The 17,571-nt window shown below is 39.4% G+C and overlaps 1 protein-coding gene across 2 annotated transcripts in view; it reads left to right on the top strand.

Moving 5' to 3' along the window:
• Window positions 1–1,800: 1,800 nt before the first annotated feature.
• elp2 (elongator acetyltransferase complex subunit 2) overlaps window positions 1,801–17,571 on the top strand; it is a 98,075-nt gene continuing 82,304 nt past the window's right edge. For both annotated transcript variants that reach the window (XM_060942778.1, XM_060942779.1), the window contains exons 1-3: window positions 1,801–1,934; window positions 11,000–11,078; window positions 17,460–17,530. In XM_060942778.1, coding sequence (XP_060798761.1) covers window positions 1,803–1,934; window positions 11,000–11,078; window positions 17,460–17,530 — 282 coding nt within the window. In that variant the 5' untranslated portion in view covers window positions 1,801–1,802. The remainder of the gene's footprint in view (window positions 1,935–10,999; window positions 11,079–17,459; window positions 17,531–17,571) is intronic.

Here is a 17,571-nt window from a genome sequence, read left to right as displayed (position 1 = left end):
ACATAGACAACATATCAAATGTCAAAAGTGAGACATTTTGAAATTTCATGCCAAATATTGTCTTATTGGAAATTTCATGACAGCAACACATCTCAAAAAAGTTGGGACAGGGGCAATAAGAGGCTGGAAAAGTTAAAGGTACAAAAAAGGAACAGCTGGAGGACCAAATTGCAACTCATTAGGTCAATTGGCAATAGGTCATTAACATGACTGGGTATAAAAATAGCATCTTGGAGTGGCAGCGGCTCTCAGAAGTAAAGATGGGAAGAGGATCACCAATCCCCCTAATTCTGCGCTGACAAATAGTGGAGCAATATCAGAAAGGAGTTCGACAGTGTAAAATTGCAAAGAGTTTGAACATATCATCATCTACAGTGCATAATATCATCAAAAGATTCAGAGAATCTGGAAGAATCTCTGTGCGTAAGGGTCAAGGCCGGAAAACCATACTGGGTGCCCGTGATCTTCAGGCCCTTAGACGGCACTGCATCACATACAGGCATGCTTCTGTATTGGAAATCACAAAATGGGCTCAGGAATATTTCCAGAGAACATTATCTGTGAACACAATTCACCGTGCCATCCGCCATTGCCAGCTAAAACTCTATAGTTCAAAGTAGAAGCCGTATGTAAACATGATCCAGAAGCGCAGACGTCTTCTCTGGGCCAAGGCTCATTTAAAATGGACTGTGGCAAAGTGGAAAACTGTTCTGTGGTCAGACAAATCAAAATTTGAAGTTCTTTATGGAAATCAGGGACACCGTGTCATTCGGACTAAAGAGGAGAAGGACGACCCAAGTTGTTATCAGCGCTCAGTTCAGAAGCCTGCATCTCTGATGGTATGGGGTTGCATTAGTGCGTGTGGCATGGGCAGCTTGCACATCTGGAAAGACACCATCAATGTTGAAAGGTATATCCAGGTTCTAGAGCAACATATGCTCCCATCCAGACGACGTCTCTTTCAGGGAAGACCTTGCATTTTCCACCATGACAATGCCAAACCACATACTGCATCAATTACAGCATCATGGCTGCGTAGAAGAAGGGTCCGGGTACTGAACTGGCCAGCCTGCAGTCCAGATCTTTCACCCATAGAAAACATTTGGCGCATCATAAAACGGAAGATACGACAAAAAAGACCTAAGACAGTTGAGCAACTAGAATCCTACATTAGACAAGAATGGGTTAACATTCCTATCCCTAAACTTGAGCAACTTGTCTCCTCAGTCCCCAGACGTTTACAGACTGTTGTAAAGAGAAAAGGGAATGTCTCACAGTGGTAAACATGGCCTTGTCCCAACTTTTTTGAGATGTGTTGTTGTCATGAAATTTAAAATCACCTAATTTTTCTCTTTAAATGATAAATTTTCTCAGTTTAAACATTTGATATGTCATCTATGTTCTATTCTGAATAAAATATGGAATTTTGAAACTTCCACATCATTGCATTCCGTTTTTATTTACAATTTGTACTTTGTCCCAACTTTTTTGGAATCGGGGTTGTGTGTATATATATATATATATATATATATATATATATATATATATATATATATTACATACACTATTTGGAGGAAAGTATTTCTTTTTTGAAATAACATTTATGAATGTTAAGAGAGAACCACTGATGAAATATTGTGTCAATACTTGTTCATTCGTAAATTCAAATATTGATTTTAAATATAAGGATAAACTTATATGATATCTGGTTTGGGAAAGTGTGTCGGTTTTGAAGGCAGGATTTTCTTTGGCTGTGTAAGGCTGAATTTCACGCAGGCCTGGCAACCCGGATGACAGCAAAGATGGCGAGCCCCATGATAACAACATGCCATGTAGCGTGTAGTGTAAACCGGACTCCACACGCTCTCTCCTGGAGCCGCAGAGACTTAATCGCCTTCGGGACGTGTAACTCAGTTGCTCTGTATGATCCACAGGTAACTGTCTGCAGATTGTTTTTCTTTATTTTCATTTAATCTGTGCGGCGTCTCCTGGTGAATTAGCATGTTAGCTCAGGACTGAACTACTCATAGCGAGATCCAGAGCAGGAGCTAAGGTTCTGGACTTAAAGCACATTTTTTTCACAATGACACACATCTCATAGTTTCCTAAGAGTGGTTAAAAACAACAACAACAACAACAACGCAATCACTCTTTACTGGTTGATATTCTTACAAGAAATTATCACACACACACACTGGTACTATGCAAAAGTTTCAGGCACCCTTTATTTGATAAGAGAGCCTTTTATTATCCCATAAGGGGAAATTTACATTGCTACAGCAGCACAATATATAAAGAGAAAAAGATAAGGCAGTGAAGGAGTAGTGCAAAAGTACTAAGTATACAAAAAAGTATGTATGTATGTGTGTGTGTATATGTGTATATATATATATATATATACACACACACACACACACACACACATACGGCGGCACGGTGGTGTAGTGGTTAGCGCTGTCGCCTCACAGCAAGAAGGTCCTGGGTTCGAGCCCCGTGGCCGGCGAGGGCCTTTCTGTGCGGAGTTTGCATGTTCTCCCCGTGTCCGCGTGGGTTTCCTCCGGGTGCTCCGGTTTCCCCCACAGTCCAAAGACATGCAGGTTAGGTTAACTGGTGACTCTAAATTGAGCGTAGGTGTGAATGTGAGTGTGAATGGTTGTCTGTGTCTATGTGTCAGCCCTGTGATGACCTGGCGACTTGTCCAGGGTGTACCCCGCCTTTCGCCTGTAGTCAGCTGGGATAGGCTCCAGCTTGCCTGCGACCCTGTAGAAGGATAAAGCGGCTAGAGATAATGAGATGAGATGAGATATACACACACACACACACATATATATATATATATATACACACACACACACACACACATATATATATATATATATATATATATATATATATATATATATGTGTGTGTGTATATATATAATATATATAAAATAAATAAACTACAAATTTAGAGATAATTCATGCAAATTTGTTAATTTATTAACAGGTTTGCAGATATATAGTTAACATAAGTGTATTACAAAGGTGGTATTGCACAGGTATTATTACCAGTATTACCCAGGCAGTATTGCACAAGAGCCATTTTAACAGTGTGTAACTAGCAGTTTGCTGTAGATCAGGGGTTTTCAAAGTGTGGGAGAGTCAGCCCCCCCCCCCCCCCCCCCCCCACACACACACACACACACAATTTTTGTTGTTGCTATACTTAATGTTCCATTCGTATTTAAAAAAAATGGTTGTTGTACACATTATTTTTTTCTTTTATACATTTTAAACATCTGTGGTTTTTGAAAACATCTTTTTTTTACACATTTAAAACATAGGAGCTTTATTAAAACACCTTTTTTTTTTTTACACATTTTAAACATCTGTGCTTTTTTAAAACCTCTTTTTTACACATTTTAAACATCTGTGCTTTTTTAAAACACTTACACATTTTAAACATCTGTGCTTTTTTAAACCTCTTTTTTTTTTTACACATTTTAAACATCTGTGCTTTTTTAAAACACCTTTTTTTTTTACACATTTTAAACATCTGTGCTTTTTTAAACATCTTATTTTACACATTTAAAACAGGAGCTTTATTAAAACACCTTTTTTTTTTTTTACACATTTTAAACATCTGTGCTTTTTTTTAAACCTCTTTTTTACACATTTTAAACATCTGTGCTTTTTTAAAACCTCTTTTTTACACATTTTAAACATCTGTGCTTTTTTAAAACACTTACACATTTTAAACATCTGTGCTTTTTTAAACCTCTTTTTTTTTTTACACATTTTAAACATCTGTGCTTTTTTAAAACACCTTTTTTTTTTACACATTTTAAACATCTGTGCTTTTTTAAACATCTTATTTTACACATTTAAAACAGGAGCTTTATTAAAACACCTTTTTTTTTTTTTTTACACATTTTAAACATCTGTGCTTTTTTTTAAACCTCTTTTTTACACATTTTAAACATCTGTGCTTTTTTAAACCACTTTTACACATTTTAAACATCTGTGCTTTTTTAAACCACTTTTACACATTTTAAACATCTGTGCTTTTTTAAAACACCTTTTTTTTTTACACATTTTAAACATCTGTGCTTTTTTAAGCATCTTATTTTACACATTTTAAACGTCTGCTTTTTTTAAACATCTTATTTTACACATTTTAAACATCTGTGCTTTTTTAAAACACCTTTTTTACACATTTTAAACATCTGTGCTTTTTTAAAAACACCTTTTTTACACATTTTAAACATCTGTGCTTTTTTTCAAACATCTTTTTTTTTTACACATTTTAAACATCTGTGCTTTTTTAAAAACCTTTTTTACACATTTTAAACATCTGTGCTTTTTTTAAACATCTTTTTTAAAAACATTTTAAACATCTGTGCTTTTTTTTAAACATCTTGTTTTACACATTTTAAACATCTGTGCTTTTTTAAAAACCTCTTTTTTACACATTTTAAACATCTGTGCTTTTTTAAAACATCTTTTTTTCACATTTTAAACATCTGTGCTTTTTTTTAAACATCTTGTTTTACACATTTTAAACGTCTGTGTTTTTTTTTAAACATCTTGTTTTACACATTTTAAACATCTCATAGCATCGTTAGCTAGCACCTCTTGGCAGACAACACACTGTGGCAGTGGAGCATCTTCAGATCCAGTCTATGAAAATCCAAACTTTAAATAATCGTGGTCATACTTCCTTCTTTTTTTGCTTGGCCCAGACTCTGTCTCCTCACTCACTGTAGCTTTAGGTACTACAAATCGATCCATTTTGTCTCTGGCAAAGGCTAGCTGAAGTTCGCTAAATGTCCGCAATAGTAACTTATTCTGGTTTATTTTTCCTGACGTTGCGCCCCCCCGAAGAACTCTGGCGCCCCCTAGGGGAGGTGCGCCCCACACTTTGAAAAGCCCTACTGTAAAGTACTGATGCTGATAGTCAGTGCACACAGTATATGTTCAGAGGGGTCTCTATGGATGTAGAAGTGATCTGGACAGTATTGTTGATTATTGTGAGGAGTGTCTGGTGCTGTGCTTGGTGAGGTGCCGGTTGTACAGTCTCACAGCAGTAGGGAGGAAGGAGCTGCTGTATCTCTCCTTAACACACCGCAGATGGAGGAGCCGGTCACTGAAGGAGCTGCCCAGTGCTGCTACGGTCTCCTGCAGTGGATGGGAGGTGTTCGCCATTAAGGATGACAACTTGGCCAACATCCTCCTCTCCCTCACTATGCCCACTGAGTCCAGTGCAGAGCCCAGGACAGATCCTGCCTTCTTAATCAGCTTGTTAAGTTTTTTTCCTCTCTGCTGTTGTGATACTGCTTCCCCAACAGACAACTCCATATAGAATATGGCTGATGCCACCACAGAGTCATAAAAAGAGTTCAGAAGTGGAGCCTGAACTCCAAAGGCCCTGAGCCTCCTCAGCAGGTGGAGTCTGCTCTGGCTTTTCTTGCACAGGGCATGTGTGAGATCATGACTTCTACATTTAATAGAGATGAAAGTGGAGCAAAGAAAAAAATCCTGAACTTTTGAAAGTCAAACTAAGATGGGGGGCAACGGCCTCTGAAAAAATTTTAATAACATAACACGCAAAACCCTACATTCTAGTGCATTTTAGTACTTATTTTCACTAAAACAAGTTATAACTTTTAAGCATTTTTCTTTCATGTACATTAACATGTTAAAAATACCAAATTTAATTCCCCTAGTTAATGAGTAATTTTCAGGAGTGCATTTAGAAAACGCGGTGATTTTCCTGCTACACAGTTCATTACTTTGAAAAATATCAGACAGTTGAAGGTAAACTCAGCAAAATCCCAAAACAGTCCTGTAAAAAGTAAAGGTTGGTTAGAGTTTCTAAAGCTTTCAGGTTTCAATGTTGGGGACATTGAGCCTCGTTTATCAATCTTTTAGTAGAGCTGTGCGTTTGCAGAAGCTAAAGTGAACTAAACATTTCCAATTCATATTTATGCGAGTGGCGGCATGGTGGTGTAGTGGTTAGCGCTGTCGCCTCACAGCAAGAAGGTCCTGGGTTCGAGCCCCGGGGCCGGCGAGGGCCTTTCTGTGTGGAGTTTGCATGTTCTCCCCGTGTCCGCGTGGGTTTCCTCCGGGTGCTCCGGTTTCCCCCACAGTCCAAAGACATGCAGGTTAGGTTAACTGGTGGCTCTAAATTGACCGTAGGTGTGAATGTGAGTGTGAATGGTTGTCTGTGTCTATGTGTCAGCCCTGTGATGACCTGGCAACTTGTCCAGGGTGTACCCCGCCTTTCGCCCGTAGTCAGCTGGGATAGGCTCCAGCTTGCCTGCGACCCTGTAGAAGGATAAAGCGGCTAGAGATAATGAGATGAGATGAGATTTATGCGAGTTGAAGCCAATTGTTTACATTAGTTCGTATTGTCTGTAAATTTAAACACACCAATGAATATCAAATTTCTCATGTAAATCAGGGGCGTAGCTAGGATTTTTCAGGGTGTGTGTGTGTGTCTCACACTGCCTGGCAGCCTGAGTGCATTATGTAACAAAAAATAATTACCATTGCTAGTTTTAGGCAGCTTAGAAACCGGCTCTTCCATTATTGCTGTTTCTTCCACGTTTTCTTGATGATGTGTTCTAGAAACGGCACTAAAACTTCGCTTCGAAGCCACAAAATGCAACTTTGATGGAAAAATCTCATCTCATTTCATTATCTGTAGCCGCTTTATCCTGTTCTACAGGGTTGCAGGCAAGCTGGAGCCTATCCCAGCTGACTACGGGTGAAAGGCGGGGTACACCCTGGACAAGTCGCCAGGTCATCACAGGGCTGACACATAGACACAGACAACCATTCACACTCACATTCACACCTACGCTCAATTTAGAGTCACCAGTTAACCTAACCTGCATGTCTTTGGACTGTGGGGGAAACCGGAGCACCCGGAGGAAACCCACGCGGACACGGGGAGAACATGCAAACTCCACACAGAAAGGCCTTTGTCGGCCCCGGGGCTCGAACCCAGACCTTCTTGCTGTGAGGCGACAGTGCTAACCACTACACCACCGTGCTGCCTGATGGAAAAATATATATAATAAATTGTTTACCTCTCTTCACGTCAAAAGAAGGAGGAAAGTTTTGCTTGTTTTGACATGGCGAATTATTAACACGAGGCAATACTTGTAATTCGCAACTAAAAAGACTGCAGCTACACTGGCAGCTTGAACATGCTTTCTAGTGCGATTGTGTTGCGCTTGCGCAGAACGGTGCCAGTCCTGCGCGCCTTAGCTCGTGCACCTGAAGGTGCGCCTTTGGCGCGCGTGTGCCTAACGAGCTCCGGCACGCGCGCCGTTAACAAAGAACATCTGTCTTTAATCAATGGACTGTGTTTGGGCTATTTAAGGACTGTGCCCACGCAAGGACAACGCGAAGTATTGGGAACGCGAAAAATCCAAAAAATAAATTTCTCCATTCGGAAAACCAGAGATTTTCCAGAGTTTTGTCAAATATACGGATTTCCGGGTAAATCCGGAAGACTTTCATCTATAATTTAAATGCACAAAATTTAAATGCGACAGAAGAATTTTGTAGGTCAGTAAAGAAAGCAACAAGTATTTAAGAGACACTTTTCAGACAAAATCTGAAAAGCTGGGTTTTGCTGCAAAATTAAGAAGTGTGACAAAGTGTCCAGATGAACTGTGGCTGGTTCTGTAAGATGCTCAGTAAAACCTACTGTACAGCTCATTTCCTCCACCAACTTTATTGGATGAGGTTATGTTTTTGCTTTTGTTTGTTCCCAACATAACTCAAAAAATAGTGAACAGATTTTGATGAAATTTTGAGGAAAGGTGAGCCAGGGGCCAAGGAACAACTGATTAGATTTTGATCCAAATACGGATATGTATGTGGATCCGGAATGTTTTTGTCTGTACCCAATGTAACTCAAAACGTAGCGAACGGATTTTGATGAAATTTGGTGTACAGTTTTAGTATAATCCTAGGTTCACGTAATTTGATATTGATGCTGAAATTTGTATAAAACTGTACAAATTGTATCTGAGACTACTTGTGGGTTTATTTTTATTTTTTTAAAGCAAAGGGTCATCACACCATATATTGGATTTCTTTCATGTATTGTAGTTTATGTAGAAAACTCTAATTTTATTATTTTTGAAGCCTTCTTTGTTCTACAGCATTTATTACAATGTATGTTTCACTGTGAACACACACAAAAGAATGACTTCTATAAATGTTTGTTTAAAAAAACAATTTCTTTATTATTTAATCGTGAAAATACCATGCACTTAATGTATGCCATTTTCCAGTATATTATCTAGTAGTAATATTATAAATACAGTTCCAGTACTAAAAACAGCTTAGATTAAAAACAAACAAAAAAACAAAAGTAGATGGTTTTTTGATTTCACAAAATTGGTGAAATTTAGTTCCCTCTGAAATTTGGTCATAGTGATATATGTTATTTACCAGCTGGGAGGTCCGTATGGTGAAATACCGTGACCAAGGTCTTGAAAGTACTGAGCGAGGCCCTCTGGGCCGAGGTTACGGTATTTCACCATACGTACCGACCTTAAGCTGGTAAATAATATATTTATTTTTTTCTTTACCAAATTCTAACAGAAAATGAGAGCACCCGAAAGGGAAAACCGAGCTGAGTCGCCATTTTGAATCCTCATTCACGGCTGTAATGCAAATGGCTTCCTCCTCGGTGTACAAGTGCACTTCCATGGCAGGAAAAAAACTACATTTTGCTGCCTATGTAGTCCCCTATTTATACAAATAGGAGTCATTCAGGATTCAGCCATGTTTTTGCTCAGTGTTAGCAAGTTAGAGAGGTTTTTAGCTTTCTCCTGAAATGTTTTCTTTTATTTTGTCTTCCTCAGGGTAGTAAAACTCGCTTTCGCTGTGAAGACTGTTATTATCGCTATCCATGCTGTAAAATTAATGCTATTCTCCTGAGAGATGCTGGCAAAAATTTATAAGATTTTTGATAATCTTATAAATAAATCTTATAAAAAAAAAGATAAATGTTGACAAATTCTACTATGTTTGTTGTTGTTGTGAACGAGCGAGTCGCCAGAGGTCCGTAACTGGGGTCCGTACCATAGGATATGGACCTGCTCGCCAGCCAATCAGAGGGCAGGATTTGGACCACGAAAAAAATAAATATGTTTATTTCTGTAATATCTCACAAAATATCAGGCCATTCTGTGGCTGGGAAGTTATTTAATTTGAGGAGATTCCCGAGCAAATAATGTGCATGAAATCACTCGCTTCGTGCAGTCAAGCAGACAGAGGAAGTCCGTGTGCACATGCGCAGGTTTACCTGAGTCATCGTCATTGAATCATTGGCCGTAAAAGAGAGTTTTTTTGGACTCAAGTTGGTTGCCGCTGAAAGAAATTCACGTGTGAAATGGCGGATTTCTCAGGTATATTTATAACTTTATAATTTCTCCTTTTCTACCTTTATCGTTTGCTTGAAACCCCTTTTGCACTGTTTCTTTTCCTTTTGCACTTTTACTTGCTGTTCGATAATCAATTTCTTTCGGCGGCGACCAACTTGAGTCCAAAAAACTCTTTTACGGCCAACAATTCGCTTTAACTTACGACAGAAGTTAAAACCACAAACTTTTTCCAAGTACACACAAATTCGGGTAAAAAAAGACAGTAGAAAAGGTAAAAACAGCTATTATAGAAATGGATTGCTTCGCATCACCAGTCAAACTCTTATGGTTGTCAAGGAATGTCAAGTTAGCTCGCCCACCACGGGCTTGTTGCTATGGGGAAACTTGACACGTGACCAATTCCTGCAAATGGCCTATTGGGTCATGGTGAAGCAAGAAAAAATGGCAGAGAGTTTAGGGCCACGTGGCTGTACATTTATTAATTGTTCTGCTTTAAAAAAAAACCAAAACAAATAAAACTGGAAGTCTGATTCGAATTCGGGAGCTTTCGGTCCACTAAACAAAAATAATTGGGTGTCGGGGAAAATTCATTTTATGACCTACACTTAAAATCTGAAAGGCAGTCTGCCTTTAAGTCCAACATTTTGAGAAATTCTTCTGGAATAAACATCTACCTAGAACCAGGAATGATGTAAAATTTGATTTAGAAAGTAAAATGTTTTGGGCGGCACGGTGGTGTAGTGGTTAGCGCTGTCGCCTCACAGCAAGAAGGTCCGGGTTCGAGCCCCGTGGCCGGCGAGGGCCTTTCTGTGTGGAGTTTGCATGTTCTCCCCGTGTCCGCGTGGGTTTCCTCCGGGTGCTCCGGTTTCCCCCACAGTCCAAAGACATGCAGGTTAGGTTAACTGGTGACTCTAAATTGAGCGTAGGTGTGAATGTGAGTGTGAATGGTTGTCTGTATCTATGTGTCAGCCCTGTGATGACCTGGCGACTTGTCCAGGGTGTACCCCGCCTTTCACCCGTAGTCAGCTGGGATAGGCTCCAGCTTGCCTGCGACCCTGTAGAACAGGATAAAGCGGCTAGAGATAATGAGAATGAGATGAGTAAAATGTTTTGGTTCTGAACATATTAAATTATTTTGGCAAAGCTAGTTTTAAAAAAAAATACAGTGTGGTTTAATGTTTTTCACTGGAGTTAGTGGGTTTATAAAAGAAATTGATACGTCATAATATTTTGTTAGGATATATGACCTCCGTTTCAGATAATGCAGTGGTCAATGGTGAACAAAAACAATGAAATTAGCCCTTTTCTGTAATTTAATGTTTAATTTTCATTAAAAATAATAATAAAAAAACCCACCTAGCTGCAGAACCGTTTGGTCAGTTTGTTGAAACTTTTCTGACCATCGCTAAATCTTTGCTGTTGTGTTTTTAGCCAGTGAGCTGTGATTTAAAGACCATGGTGTTTATTATCTGTCAGGAATATTGCTGCTAGCACATCCTCTGGTCTGATTTAGTCAGAAAGTGACCGGAGTAAATTGACCCTGTAGGTATCATTTAAGGCAAAAGTAACTTGTGTAATATGTGTGTGTGTGTGTGTGTATTCTGCAGGAGGTGAAAGTTGTTGATCTCCTGAATAAGCACAGTGGCAGGGTGAACACTGTGCGCTGGATTTACAGGGAGGACTGCGGTGAGCAGGAATTTTCTTCCTCCGAAATCATCATGGCGATTTATTATGCTCATTATGTTTTCCATCAAGCATTTTCTCTCAGTCATAGACTTTTCTGTATATTCAGTACAATTTTTGGGAGAATTTATAAATGTGTTTACCTTTTTAAGCCACAGTGAACCTGTAGTATATTTTTGTTTACAGTATTAAACCTCCTGTATTTAGCAGTTTTTGATGTGTTTAGTTTTATACAGACAAAAATGCACAGTTTTGCACTGTTCGTGATTCAGAAATCAAAAGTCATAATACTGAATCATGGCCAGAGCGTTCTGTTACCCCCCGAGTAACATCCATCTATTATCTCTAGCCGCTTTATCCTGTTCTACAGGGTCGCAGGCAAGCTGGAGCCTATCCCAGCTGACTACGGGCGAGAGGCGGGGTACACCCTGGACAAGTCACCAGGTCATCACAGGGCTGACACACAGACAACCATTCACACTCACATTCACACCTACGATTAATTTAGAGTCACCAGTTAACCTAACCTGCATGGCTGGACTGTGGGGGAAACCGGAGCACCCGGAGGAAACCCACGCGGACACGGGGAGGACATGCAAACTCCGCACAGAAAGGCCCTCGCCGGCCGCTGGGCTCGAACCCAGGACCTTCTTGCTGTGAGGCGACAGCGCTAACCACTACACCACCGTGCCGCCCGAGTAACATCCACTTCTTAGTCAAAGATTTTAGAAATGCATCATAAAGAACATCTCCTCCAGTGAATTTCAGTGATATTGTAATGAAACATCACATTTAAGTTGTATTATATCTTACTGAGATATAAAAGTAATATCCTGTTACTAGCATGTTTTACCAAATAGTTTGACCTTAAATTGAAGTCGAGGACCAGAACATCAACCTGGGGACGGGTCTTATTTTTATTCCTATGCTGTCAAAATACATGCTGGTCTCCAAGAAATTAACCCTCATCCTACCATGCTATTTTACACCTTAATCTTACCATGTGGGGTCCGTTTGGACCCCAATACTTTTCTTTAAAATTAAAGCTAATAAAGACAAAATCACCAGATAAGTTTTGTTCAGAACATCTTGTATTAATAACAGCAATACACTAAAGGGCCCAAGGCATAAAGAACACACTTAACCTTCATCCTACCAGCCAATTTTACATACACAAACTACCAGGCGGGGTCTGTATGGACCCCAGGAGGGAATACCTTGAAATCAATGCAGTAAGAACCCATTCAATGCAGCAAACAGACATAACTTTATTGAAGAACAAAATCCACTATGGCTGAATATCAATGATGTATTATAAATGCAATAACATTGCAATAACTAGCATACATGTAGCAAATTATAGCGCCACAAAAAAAATTGGCATTATATACCTGTACATGATTTTTGCAGCTGTAAAACATTCTGGATTACAACTTAGGTCTTTTCTTACAGAATTTAAAACAAAAAAGTAATTGTAAAATAATTTAGGGCTTTTGTTTTGCAGCCTGTGCTTATTGCAGCAGTGGGGTCCACACGGACCCCAAGAAGGAATGCCTTGGTAGTTTCATTATGGAACATAAAAGAAATAAAAGAAGTTAACTTTCAGTGTGCTATTCAATTGTAAAATGAAAGACAGATAAACTTTACTCTGGGGTCCGGTTGGACCCCAGTAACAAATTAATTATACCTTCACAATGCAAAAAGCTGATCTTCCGGTGCTTTAGTGTTTTAATTAAGACATAAATTCCGACAAATTCATAAAACGGTGAAGCAGTATGTCACATATTTTTAAAATGGCAAACAAACATATAGGTGCGGGGTCCAGATGGACCCCACTTGGTAGGATGAAGGTTAAAGAAGCCGAGAGCGGTTATACTTGCAGTAATTTTTAGTGCCATTTTCTTGTGATAATGAATGAATTATTTATTCATTGACATGAATGAATTTTATTATTTTCTTTTTATTTAATATGTATTCATTTTGTTTTGTGTAGCCTAGTTATTTTTATTTATTTATTTATTTATTTATTTCATGATCAGTAGTAGCAACCGGTGGTGTGTAAATTAAGGGCCAGGACCTAATGAACGCAAGCATGTGACCCATGCTTACAACGAACTCCTTGTTCATGGGGAATAAGTGCAATCCCCAGTCCCAATTCAGTGGATTACTCGCGCCTCTCGGCGTAGAGTAGACACATGCTGATATGACGGTTGTGGCGTGTGTGCAGACCCGAACATCTAAAGGCAGCACACGTATTTCACATTCGTTCTGTCTGTTAATGAATGAATGGGGGGAAAAAAAATAAAAATACACTACATTGAAGAAAATGAATTATTAAATAAAATTAACTTATTAATAAAAACAAAGGGCGGCATGGTGGTGTAGTGGTTAGCGCTGTCGCCTCACAGCAAGAAGGTCCGGGTTCGAGTCCCGTGGCCGGCGAGGGCCTTTCTGCGCGGAGTTTGCATGTTCTCCCCGTGTCCGCGTGGGTTTCCTCCGGGTGCTCCGGTTTCCCCCACAGTCCAAAGACATGCAGGTTAGGTTAACTGGCGACTCTAAATTGCGCGTAGGTGTGAATGTGAGTGTGAATGGTTGTCTGTGTCTATGTGTCAGCCCTGTGATGACTTGGCGACTTGTCCAGGGTGTACCCCGCCTTTCGCCCGTAGTCAGCTGGGATAGGCTCCAGCTTGCCTGCGACCCTGTAGAAGGATAAAGCGGCTAAAGATAATGAGATGAGAGATAAAAACAAACTTATCACAAGAAAACAAGCTTTGTTATTTCAAGATTATGCAATAATTTTCTCGTTATCAGGAGAAAATGGCATTTAAAATGTACTGCAAGTACGACCTTTCTTGGCATCTATAAGAAATAAACATGCTTATTTTTTTATCTAACACTAGTGAGAGTAAACGGAAACAATCAGGACTTGTAAATGTACAGTTTTTGAGGTCAGGTAGCACTGGGAGGTTTACTGTGGTTTTGTTTATGTAAAAATCCTGGTTAAAAAGTGGAGCGATAATATTTCATTATTGTACAGATCCATCTTTTCAGTTGACACTGACCAGGACATTATTCATCCCCTGGAGCCCAAAGCTTCACCTAGTTGATTTCTCATTATTATTTCTTTATTATATAACATGAAGGTTTATGATGCGTTGTGCCAGTTAGAATTTTTTTTATTTTTTTAAATAACGTTCTCTTTGGCTCATCATCAGCTCACATTTAATCCCATTCACAACAAAAAACAGACGTGAAAGAGGTGAGACACCCTGTGCTTTAGAACCAAAGTCTTGCCCTGTGTCCGAAATCGCTCACTCATTCACTACTCCCTACTCACTATATAGGGAATTACTATATAGAGGACTATATAGTGAGCTCATTGGTAAAATGAAAAAACGCTTTCGGACACTAGTCCGTCGCGCTGGTATTTACGTCATTACTGTCACACAATTTAAATGTGCCAGATCAGTCGGCTGGTGGGTTTTCAAAATAATAAATGCATGCATTTATTTTTTTCGCGGTCCGGTTTCCATCAAATCGTGTGCTCTGATTGGCTCGTGAGTGGTCCGGAATCCTACGATCCGGACCCTGGTTATGGATCTTTGCCGACTCACTCGTTCACAACAACAAACAACATAGTAGCAATTTTTTGTCAACATTTATTTTTGCATTTCTCAGTAATAATAGCATTAATTTTACAGCATGGATAGCGATAATGACAGTGTTCACAGCGAAAGTGAGTTTCACTACCCTGATGAAGACGAAATAAAAGAAAACATTTCAGGAGAAAGCTGAAAACGAGCTTGTAGCAGGTTTGTTCTAAATATGGTTTCCCTTTCGGGTGCTCTCATTTTCTGTTAGAATTTCTCATCTCATTATCTCTAGCCGCTTTATCCTGTTCTACAGGGTCGCAGGCAAGCTGGAGCCTATCCCAGCTGACTACGGGCGAAAGGCAGGGTACACCCTGGACAAGTCGCCAGGTCATCACAGGGCTGACACATAGACAACCATTCACACTCACATTCACACCTACGGTCAATTTAGAGTCACCAGTTAACCTAACCTGCATGTCTTTGGACTGGGGGGGAAACTGGAGCACCCGGAGGAAACCCACGTGGGCAACATGCAAACTCCACACAGAAAGGCCCTCGCCGGCCACGGGGCTCGAACGCGGACCTTCTTGCTGTGAGGCGACAGCGCTAACCACTACACCACCGTGCCGCCCTGTTAGAATTTGGTAAAGAAAAAAATAACTATATTATTTACCAGCTTAAGGTCAGTCCGTATCATGAAATACCGTGACCTTGGCCCAGAGGCCTCGGTCACGGTATTTCACGATACGGACCGACCTTAAGCTGGTAAATAATATATATGTATTTTTGTAATAAATACATATTATACTGAGCGTATTTCCCACAATCAATACAACACACCTGCATCTTTCAGTTCTTTTAAATCAAGGCTGAATACTTTCTTCTTTGCTGCTGCCTTTTATTAAATCACATTTAAGACTTTTAATTTGATTTCGTTCAGCATGACCGCAATGCATGCTGGGATATATTGCTTGTTTAGTGACCATCGGTTGTACACTACTTTGCGTGATGCATTGTGGGATACTTGGAGTGCACTATATAGGGTGTAAATAATCCTCACTATCGTTTCGGACTAGGGATCGACCGATATGTTTTTTTCAGGGCCGATACCGATTATTATGGAATTGGGATGCCGATAACCGATATGTGCAACCGATAAATGTAAACATTATAATTCACATGAAATTAAACATAGCGCACACTGACACAGACCTTCATATCCATGAAATGTATGTTTAATTGTAAAATTGAACATGAAATTTTGTGCAGGGAGATGCCAGCAGCATTTGTACAATAAAGTCAAACATTAGTTAGAATAAAATGAGAAATAAAATAATAATAAAATAAATATTCACCAATAAAAAAATAAATCACTCCCTACTATATTACAGCTCACCATTTTCAGTGGAAAATAAATGAAAATACATTCTGGATTCTTTTACACTAAGAACTAAGTAAGACTTACCAACTTCAAGTAGTTTTTAAATAACAAATCAAGTGTAGGGAGCTGCCTGCAGCATTTTTTAAAAAGTAAAATCAAACATAAAGTAGGCTATCACTCCCTATTATGTAACAACTTTACAAGTAACCATCTACATTCTAATGCTTTTAATGCCCAAGCCTAATATTCCCAATTTAGGAGGATTATATTGTAGTGAAGGAAGCATTACATGTAGTTTCAGCGAGACTAGTTGGTTGTAGGCTAATTCAAGTGCTTCCTTCCGTAAGCTAAGTTTGCCTGGCTACACAGATGCAAATGGACAATTTTAACGAGTAGTAGATGAAGAATGTAAACATATAATGATGTTGTGCTTTTGCAACTTGTGTGTTTGTGACTTATTGCGGCAAAAGCAGCATGTCCTTACCTTGAAGTGGGATCTGCTTCTGCCTGAGTGCCCATACGGCCGCCTTGAAACAGTTCACAGCGTTTAGCTACGCGTGTTGATTGGCTGTATCCCTTGTGCCGCTTCTGCCCGAGTGCCCGTACGGCCGCCTTGAAACAGTTCACAGCATTTAGCTACACGTGTTGATTGGCTATATCTCTTGTGCCAAACAAATCAGATGTTGTGGTGGGCGGGACCGTGTTCTTGAACTCAGAGAGGCGAGTGCAGGAAAGGACGTGCAGTGACAGTCGCGTTAGGAACGAAATGGCTGCAAAAAGGCATGTTATCGGCATATCGGTGGAAATTATGGCCGATACCGATAACCCTAAAAATGCAGAATATCGGCCCGATATATCGGCCAGGCCGATTATCGGTCGACCCCTATTTCGGACAGCACTACAAAATGGCGTCCTCACTATATAGTGCCCTGTGTAGTGGGTAGGGAGTGATTTCGGACAAGTTTTCTGTTATAAAGTTTCATCTAGAACACACACAACAGGCTTTTCTAAAGTTATGATCAGCACCTGTGAACTTTTTTTTTAAGGATATTGAGTTTTTAAGCTGTAAAAATGAACAAAACGTGTACCTTTTTATACAGATAAGACTGTCAAAGAAATAACATGGAGCATCTTATTGTGGGTGATGCAGATGGTGTTTGAACAAAGAAGCATGAAAACAGGAAAAGGCTCTGTAATATGCACCATTTGACTTTTTTTTTTAAAAGTCATTATAATAATAAAACATATGTGAAACTTAACATGATTGCTTATACGTACAACCTTTGACCCACAACTGTATTTGCAGACTGGAAATACAATCATAACTTTATAAAATATAATGAATTAACCAGTTTTAGTGCTTCCTGTGTGTGTGTGGTTTGTGCAGTAATTGTGAATGTGTTATCACAGGTCCAGAAACACAGCTGGTATCTGGAGGATCTGACAATAACGTTATTGTGTGGGAGGAGCAACATGGTCAGGTTTGTATTTTTTGATATATTTATAGTAGCATAAATGTAGT

The sequence above is a fragment of the Neoarius graeffei genome, chromosome 16, assembly GCF_027579695.1.
Source record: "Neoarius graeffei isolate fNeoGra1 chromosome 16, fNeoGra1.pri, whole genome shotgun sequence".
NCBI classification, from domain to species: Eukaryota; Metazoa; Chordata; class Actinopteri; order Siluriformes; family Ariidae; genus Neoarius; species Neoarius graeffei.
The sequence above is the reverse complement of the archived record's forward strand: the minus strand, read 5'-3'. Positions and strand labels throughout refer to the sequence as shown.